Source organism: Cornus florida, unplaced genomic scaffold (genome assembly GCF_030987335.1).
Source record: "Cornus florida cultivar Cherokee Brave unplaced genomic scaffold, ASM3098733v1 CherokeeBrave_3.0.0_Hap2_Chr04, whole genome shotgun sequence".
NCBI lineage: Eukaryota > Viridiplantae > Streptophyta > Magnoliopsida > Cornales > Cornaceae > Cornus > Cornus florida.
The window spans coordinates 91142426-91151544 of NW_026775574.1; the positions used below are offsets into that span (position 1 = coordinate 91142426).

Below are 9119 nucleotides of genomic sequence, written 5' to 3' on the forward strand. Positions count from 1 at the left end.
TCCATTTGAAATTTTAAATTCACATTGTCAGTTACAACCAATACACACCATAATATTGCTCGATAGCTATGAGTAGTATCAATTCACTCCGTTAGAAAATAATATCTATGTAAAATCAGCTATATCTGTATCCTCCTACAAAAAGAGTCAGAATTTATCAATTTTTTACTATTATTTTTTACATGGAAATTGAATCCTTATTTGGAAGCGACATGAGATACCACTCAAGCTGAGTCGCTTGGATGGGGAAGGGTGGTAATAGAAGTGGAAAAAGTAAGTAATACAAAAAATAAAAAATGGTTCCTATTAGAAAGAATTCCGAAACTTAACAATTTGTTCAATTTTAAGATAACCAGACTATTTACGGGAATCTTCCATGCCCACATAGTCAGAGGGCCAAAGAAGAATGATTTTATTTGTTTTGGTAGCTTTTTTCATTCAAGCTATATATTCAAGGCTCTTTGATGACTGCAGACTAAATCCTCAGCAGAACCTAGGAATTTAGGAGTTAAAATTCAAAGCCACCAACACATAGGTAGTCCAATTAGTTTTTATGTATAATTAATTATTTTAACTCAATTTAGATCAAGAATTATTCAAGATTGTTGCCTCTTTCTCAAATGGCATGTAGAGTATACCTCTGTGTAATATGTCTTTAGGCATCTACGCACATGATAGAATTGATGCAAAAGCTAGCAAACTCTATAAATGAGGATTTTTTAATATATGTATTTAGCATTAATTTATCAAAAAAATGTATTTAGTATTAATTTATTATTCCAACATTCCCTTGTACTTGTCTCCCCCATTTTCAAGACTTACACATATAAATTATGTGTGTGAAAAATATTCAACACTCTACTCTCTCTCGATTTAACTCTCAATTTTTTATTTTCAACTTATATTGTCCCATTTAACTCTCTATTCATCTCATAATCTTCCTCATCTTGTATATATGTTTGTTGTACACATAGTGATACAATTATCTAGTAATCAATGGCATTGATTTTGTGGTTGTATTTTGATTTGAAAAAGGTCTGTAGTGTGTGTTTAGGAAAAGTTTAATCTTGACATCGCCTATCCCTATTGAGGGAATTGGTAGTGTTTCGCTGTAAATAGATCTCTAAATTACATTATATAATTATGATATTTAATTGTTTTATATTTCATTATTTTTTGAACTTCATATTTAGTGTTTTTTTTTTTTTAATTTAACTAATGAGTCAATTTTCGAAGCAGTTGGACAAATGGATGAGAGACAAATTATATGCTATTGTCGATTTGATGGGAAAATTGACAAAAATGAGAATGGGGAAATTATATACATCGGCGGTGTCACAGACCCTTTTATGATAACAACAACAACAACATATGAATCATTTATAAATGAGTTACAACAACGTTCATCTTCAAACATGAGTGGTAAAGTCATATATTATACCACCGAATCTAACAAGAATGAACTTTTGAGGATGACGGGAGAATCTGGATTTAGAATGATGCTTGTAGTGAGTGGTCCCATGCTAAATGTGTATATGGAAGATGCAACGCCTGTAATTGCATCATGCACAATTCCTACTGATCATAGTGAGAGGTAAGACACATATATTTAAAGTAATACATTGATGTATGCGCTGCATAGGTTATGTGATTTTTAATATACCTTTTTATCCACTTGTAGACAATTTGTTGAAGCCACATCGCCAATTGGTCTTCTGCAAAGTGTTGCGTCAACGTCTTCATTTCCTCCGATAAATGCGCATCGAGATTCTTTCCGACACATTGATGACATTCTTTGCGTGGATCAGCTTTTTGACAGCCCAAATGATTTCAAAGATGCACTCGTTTTGTTTGGTCTTCGTAATCATTTTTGGTTCAAGTACTTGGACAATAGCAGAAAATATTATAGAGTTATGTGCAAGGTTAATAATTGTCCATGGAAATTGTCAGCTGGTTGTGAAGGAAGTGGTGATATAGTGAGAATCAAGCGGTTTAATAATGTTCACACTCACACTGCTCAAGACATTTCAGATTATAAAGCCATTTTTTGGTCAAAGGAAATGGGTCGAGCTATTGTGAACAAGGTTAGGGACAATCCTAAATGCACCCCCAAGACTATTTCCACAGACATAAACGGTGAATTTTCTGCTAAAATGACTTACATGCAATCGTGGAGAGCTAAGGAGTGTGCACGTCATATCATTGAGGGAAATCCCAAGGATAGCTATATTTTAGTCCCGTGGTTGTGTGAACGAATAGCAGAATATATTCCTGGGACAATTACATCGTGGGAGTGCACGGATGATAGGAGATTTAAGCGAGTGTTTGTAGCTTATGGGTGCTCCATACGAGGTTTCATCAATTATTGCAGGCCCATGTTAGCAATCGATGCTTGCCACTTGAGTGGCAATTATAAAGGAACAATGCTTGGTACAACGGGGTTCGATGCGAATGATGGCTTGTGGCCTTTGGCGTATGCTGTTGTTTCTTCTGAGAATGATGATGATTGGCATTGGTTCTTGAGTAAGGTGAAAGAGATTCTAGATGGTCACATTGTGACAATCTTAACCGACAGGCATCCGAGCCTAATAAGCTGTATTAGAGATATTTTTGGCTCCCAGTACCACTCATGGTGTCTTCGTCACCTAACGGCGAATTTTTCTACATCCATTCTTGGGAGACAAAGTTTAGGATTGAGGGCTTCGGGTAAAGAGCATGTGAAAAAATTACTCGATAAAATTGCATATGCTCGAACTGTAGATGAGTATAAGAATGCATTGGCTGCCATGCGGGTATTTCGAGGGGAGTTGTGCGATTGGGTTTTGGCGAATTCACCTGAACATTGGTCAAATGCTATGTTTACTTCCAAGCGTTGGGATAAATTATACACCAATCAAGCAGAGTCCTTCAATGCATGGGTGAAAGAAGAGAGGGTTTTTTCAATCACAAGGCTGATGGATACACACATGCAAAGACTTAGCAATTTTTATACCAAAAGAGTTTGGACGTTCAGAAGTGGACTATCCCGGTTGGGGATCGTATTGAGGAGAAAATTAAAAAAGAGCAAGAGTTAGCACTTGGTTTTCAGTCGATGCGTGTTTCGCCTACTGAGTGTACAATATATGATCGAGACAGAAAACCATTCAGGGTGGTATTTGGCAGTGAAAATTCTTGTAGTTGTTTGAAGTGGACCATGAGTGGGATTCCTTGTTTGCATGCATGCTATGCCATCCATGAATTATCTTTAAATATTTATGAGATGGTTGATCCATGGTTTAGGGTTGAAACACAACAAAAACTATGCGAACATCTCATGTCTTCTGTCCCCATGCATGATATGCCGAATCCAGCTGCTGTTGCTGCTGCTGCTGCTGCTGACGGTGAAGGTGCTTCCCATCTTAGGCCTCTTGCGGTAACACGTCCCCCTGGACGACCTCGTATTAAACGAATCGAATCATAATTTCAAAATGTAAGGTCGTTACACTGTTCGCGATGTGGCAAGAATGGTCATAATCGTCGAAAGTGCAAGTCTCCTATACCTGGATAGAATAGTTATATAATTGCTAATTCTAGTGGAGTTATTTTGTAAGGTGTTAAGGCCTTAAATATGGAATTATTTTGTAATTACTATTAATTCCTTGGAGCTCACCTACTGCATTAGTATAACTATGTTGTGATAGTATTTCTAACTTATTTAGAAAACATTTCTAAGTATGATGTAACTTATTCTAAGTTGAATCTGTATTATTCGTCTGGTGGTTTATTTTGGTATTGAAATTATTTTCCTGGGTCCTCGTATGAGTCTCATGTGGAGTGTTATTTAAAAATCATAGGTGTGTGAGTTTTCTGGCAGCTGGAGGGTCGTGAAAGCAAGGAGGTTATGGGATTATGTGACAATGGACGGGCTTACATGTTACATGCTTACGGAAGGCTAGGAAAATAACATCATATTAAAGTCATTACGACTTGTTTCCTCACTATTAATTCCTTGGAGCTCCCCTACTGTATTATGACTGTTATTTCAACCACAATTTACCTCGTGAGTCTCTCTCTTCCTCACTTTCTTTGTGTCTCAAAAATTATATGAACATTGTGTTTACATTATCAACATTGTTTGACAGATGAGGCTGAATGGATAAATCAGTACAAAGGAAGAGTGTTCAGTTTAAACGACAAGCCTGTGGTGCACAAAATTTGGCTGCCGAATGAGGAATGCCCCAGATTGGCAATGTCTAGAGCCTTTGGGGACTACTTTATTAAGGATTTTGGACTTATATCCGTCCCTGAAGTGAGGTGTTGTCACATATAACCAGCAGAGACCAATTTGTTGTGTTGCGAACCGATGAGGTATGTATGACACTTTTTGGTATTTATCACTTGTTCTTTTTTATACAATGACAAAGAAAAAGACTTGTTTGTTTCTCTATTAAATATCCAAAAGATCACGTGAACGAATACGTTTCAAACTCACGAGCATAATTGACAATAATCACTTCAAATTATGTTGTATCAGTTATTATTAATGAGTTTACAGGTTTTTGTTTTCGCTCAAATTGATTGGATTTTGAAATTAGTATGGATTTTTGAAGTTAATATTAACATGCTGTGATCCTTGTTTTGTAAGTAGAATTTTTCCTATCTTTTCCTTCAAACCTGATTTAATCGGTAAGAAAATTTATTGATTTAAATTGATAGAAGAAAAATTGTGTGTTTAAGCTTCCAATGGACTTGGTTTCATGCAAATTGTTTGAGAATTTCTTTTTTATTGATTTTTCAAAGGGAAGTATGTATTTCTGGGAAAAATTGTTTCAAATAGATTTTTGGGCTTCCTTCTGATTTTTTGTGGTCCAAATAGTCCAATCATATTTGATAAAATAAAAAAATAAAGAAACAGTAATAAAAAGGATTTTGCTATAATCTTAGTTGACTACTGTTACCCCATTTATTTATTTATTTTGTTTAGAGTCTTGCTTTTGGTTACTAGCGCCTAATAAAAAAGTTGTCTGCTCATATGTCCCTTATTTTTGAGTTTTTTCATTTAACCATCTCCACTTGTACAATATTTTGGTGTTATATTTTCTTTAATTGATTTACAATAGGTGTACTTCAAATGTCGTCTTCCCGCTAGGGGCTGGGAAGAGATAACAACGGGAGCGTCGATTGCATGGCTATCAAGTACATCAAATTTGTAAGTTATATGGTCTTTATGTTCGATAAAAATCTTTTATGATTGCACATTTGTAATGCTTTTTATACTCATACTCGGGGGGGTCACATGCCTTTAAGTGACCAATTTTATGGTGTATCTTGAACTTTATTACCTTATTGCTACATCGGCCTATGTGGAGGCCATTTTTTTTTCTTGTTTTAAAATGTTGAAAGCATGGGAGTATGGGATCATCGTATGTGGAGGTTTTGATTGATTGTTGTAGAGGAGAAGTTGTTGATATGTTGTTTAATGAGTTAATGCAAGTTCTCACGTTCTTCATACATGTTGATATGTGGAGGTTTTGCTAATTTTCTCTTAAACCCAACTCATTCATCAACGCTCTCCTGCTCTCTCTCTCTAGTCTTGTTCATCGTTTTGCTGGGATTTCTACTCTGTTTTTATACAATTTTGATCCCTATATATATATATATATATATATATATATATGCTGTTCCTAAAACATCAATTTTGGATTCAGGAATTGGACACAAAAATGTCGCAATTCCCTCTCTCCGATCAGAAACTTCGAAGGCAAAATTTGTGCGAAAAAGTATGTGTTTCCATCTACTTGTGTGTGTTTATGTATGTTCGCCAACCGATTAATTTTCGGCTTTCTGTTTCGTTGCAATGAATTCAAGAAAACGAGAAAAGTATAAATTCTTTTAGCTTTTGTATCGAATTCCTTTTGATTTTCTTTCTTTTGTTTGTCTTCGTGAATTTCTTGGACTTTTGGATTTACTGTGAACTACGGTTTCTTCGTCTAATGTTTGAATGTTTCTTTTTTTTAGACGATATCTAGTGTTGTTTGCAATATCTTTAGATTTTTGTGGTTGATGTTCCCATTAATTTCTTGGATTTTGATTTTGTTTCACGTGAGGGTTTCTTTAGCATATTTGGATGGTTTATTGTCTATGAATATGTGTTTTCAGGAATTTAGGGTTTATTTGTTCAACTTGTATAGATTCTGCACGACTAGAATTTTTTACATCATTAGATAATTTTTTAAGTCATGGTCCTGTAGGTTTCTTGGTTTGGATTTCCATGGGATTCAACATGAAGATTCAGGGAAAACACACTCAATATGTTTTTGTTTCTATTTGTATAAAATTGGATTTACGTAGTTATTTCTTTATTCAGAGAAACAGACCCAATAAAGTTTAAATAATCAATAGGTCCCATAATCTCTTGAGAGAGGTGCAATGAGATTGTGATCAAAGACACATCAAAAGAAGAAGGGAATTCAAATATATTTGATAATGAAGCAATAGGTATAGCCATTTTAGGGCTTTCCTTTCACAATTCCTCATTGGGGGGATCTACAACACTTCTCCCTTTTTCCCTTATAACTTCCTCCCATTAATTCAAATTAGGTCTAGCCGTCCTCCTTCATTCTCCATTTTTGTGTATGCTTAGTAGTGGGCTCAGAAGAGCAAGATTGGGTAGAATGACCAAAAGATTCACAATCTAACATCTGTCACTTCTCATATAGCTTCCTCTCTATATATACCAGTCTCGAACCTTGACCAGTGGGTTTATAATTTAAACCATAAGCCAACAGGCTATAAGGTGAACCGGTAAGCATTTTCATTTCTCCAATTGTTAGGTTTCTAAGTGAGGAAAAGAGATAATAATGTAATATTATCATATGTCCTATTGTCTTGGATTGCAAAGAATTTTTACTCGAAAGGAACCAAAATAGTTGTAGAAGACAGTAACGACAGTTTCAGGTTTTGTTTTTGTGTTCCATATAAAGAAAATATTTGATTTCAAAATATACTCTCTTTATTTATTTAATTTTTTTTTTAATATCTTTGCCTGCCTTCTTTTGTCATTGCAATAGGCTTCACACTAATCTTGCTCCTGGGTTTTAAACTCTATGGCTGATTTTGTCCTGTCATTTTGCCTTTATATATATATATATATATATATATATATATATATATATATATATAGGTTTTATTGGAAATTCACACTAATCTTGTTCTTTTGGGATGGCAGCTGGATAGGTTTATTCCCAACCGATCTGCAATGGATTTTGATTTTGCACATTACATGCTCAACGGTGGGATGGTAAGAAAGGAAAGCCCAACACCATGCTCTCCAGCCAAAGAAGCTTACAGGAAGAGGATCCTTGCTTTTAAGAACAAGTCTAGGAGATAGATTCCCCAAGTGGGTTTTCTTTCTTTCCTTTTTCTTCTTCTTGTTGCTAAGCTCTCATTCTGATTTGTGTTTTGGATTGATTGCTTTCTTGTTGACATGTGTTTGTTTGGTAATTTAACAGTCTCCAGAAAGGATTCTTGTTGCTTCTGAGCTCCTAGATGAGTTTTATTTGAATTTACTGGATTGGAGTAGCAGTAACATTGTCGCTATCGCTCTTGGGAATTCAGTATATTTGTGGAATGCTGCTAATGGCGCTACTTCTGCACTTGTTGTGATTGATGAGGAAATTGGGCATGTGACAAGTGTCAGATAGGCGCCGGATGGAGTACATCTTGCTGTTGGTTTAAGTAATTCCCACATCCAGTTGTTGGACCCTTCATCTTGTCGGATGGTAAGAGTTTTCTTTTAATTATGCTTTCGTTTGGAAGAGAAAAAAGTTGGTAGTTTCTTTTACCTTTTATTTAGTTTGGAAGAGAACAAAGTCCAGTTTAGTGGTGAAGTGCAAGGTTGAATGAGGCATGTATCATTGAAGATTTTATTATACTGATATAATGCATAAAGTGAACATATTTGAAGGATTATGGCTTGTATAGTTGGCCTATATTTTAGAAAACAAATATTAGAACTAAGAGTTTTATATTCTTTATTTGGAGTGAAATTAAATGTATTTATTGCAAATTGTCACATTTCTCATGATCTAGGCATTAGATTTGATTTTTCTGGTGCCACCTCTCCATCCTGTACTCTAATTTGCTTGGTTTTTCTGAACAACTGAGGACTTTGCAAGACGGGCATAGTTCAAGGGTTGGTTCTCTTGATTGGAACAATCACACATTGTATTAGAAAACTGTATTAGAAAATTAAAAGAAACCAAAAACTGTCTTGGTATGGATGATGGCTTTAGGATACTGCTGAAGAAATTACTAAAAAAAAAAACTGTGTTGGTGTAGGAGTGATCCCGAAGTAGGGTTATTAAAGAAATTAAAGACTCAAAAGGTGATGTTTAACTGGTTAATCTTCAAATATAGTTGCAGTTTCTTTGTCCAGTTCTTTTATGATCCTGTTTTCTTACCCCTTGTTGAAAATATCCTATACTGGATCTTGTTTCCCTTTACTATTTAGTCTATTACTACTTACATATCTTGTTCACTGATAATCAAGTTAAATTATACCTGTAGTTGAGAATCCAATATAATTAATTGGTCTTTTTGGGTGTATACCAAAATTTACATGAAAATACAAAACGTTTGGAATTAAATTAGGCGGGTCACGGGGATTTAGACCTCCATTACCCAAATTAATTGTATGGGAAAGCAGTATTGTTTATCAGGAGTAGCGGAATTAAGTTGCCAAATGCCTAAATTAGCACTAGTCTCTCTTATCTTGGTTTTGTTTATTTATGTATGTTATTTTGTTCGTACGTTTTGGTAGTAGTTTCTTCGCTACATTTTGTTTGTCAATGATGATGATGTCTATTTGATTCATAAATGACAATCTTGTTCTTTCCCTTTTGTGATTAGCATACTGAATTTGAGACTTGTGTGATGCAGCTACTTGCTTGGATTTTGTACCATGGACAATGAGGTGATTTTTTTACAAGTGCAGACTGAAACTCAAGTTCTAGAAGGTTTATAAATTTGGTAAACAGCAGTGCTAGGAAATTGATGATATTCTTGACAAATGGATTTTGTTCTTGTTTTGGAACATTGATGAATGGTGAATTGTTTTGGAACTTTAGTAAATGATGAAT

At 34.8% G+C, this 9119-nt stretch overlaps 1 protein-coding gene across 1 annotated transcript; it reads left to right on the forward strand.

The window, feature by feature from the left end:
• Positions 1–1247: 1247 nt before the first annotated feature.
• On the forward strand, positions 1248–7682 carry LOC132305349 (uncharacterized). The gene is made up of 6 exons (XM_059803004.1): positions 1248–1594; positions 1682–2918; positions 3014–3386; positions 4122–4288; positions 7208–7279; positions 7491–7682. Exons 1-6 carry the CDS (start codon positions 1248–1250, stop codon positions 7680–7682), a joined length of 2388 nt encoding a protein of 795 aa, XP_059658987.1.
• The last annotated feature ends 1437 nt before the right edge of the window (positions 7683–9119 follow it).

Bases quoted from the DNA above. Each gene is read 5' to 3' on its own strand.
- LOC132305349 (XM_059803004.1), top strand. From the start codon at position 1,248: ATGGATGAGAGACAAATTATATGCTATTGTCGATTTGATGGGAAAATT. The intron at 3,387-4,121 runs GTGCTTCCCATC...ATTGTTTGACAG, and splicing joins TGCTGCTGCTGACGGTGAAG to ATGAGGCTGAATGGATAAAT. The intron at 7,280-7,490 runs GTAAGAAAGGAA...GTAATTTAACAG, and splicing joins ACATGCTCAACGGTGGGATG to TCTCCAGAAAGGATTCTTGT.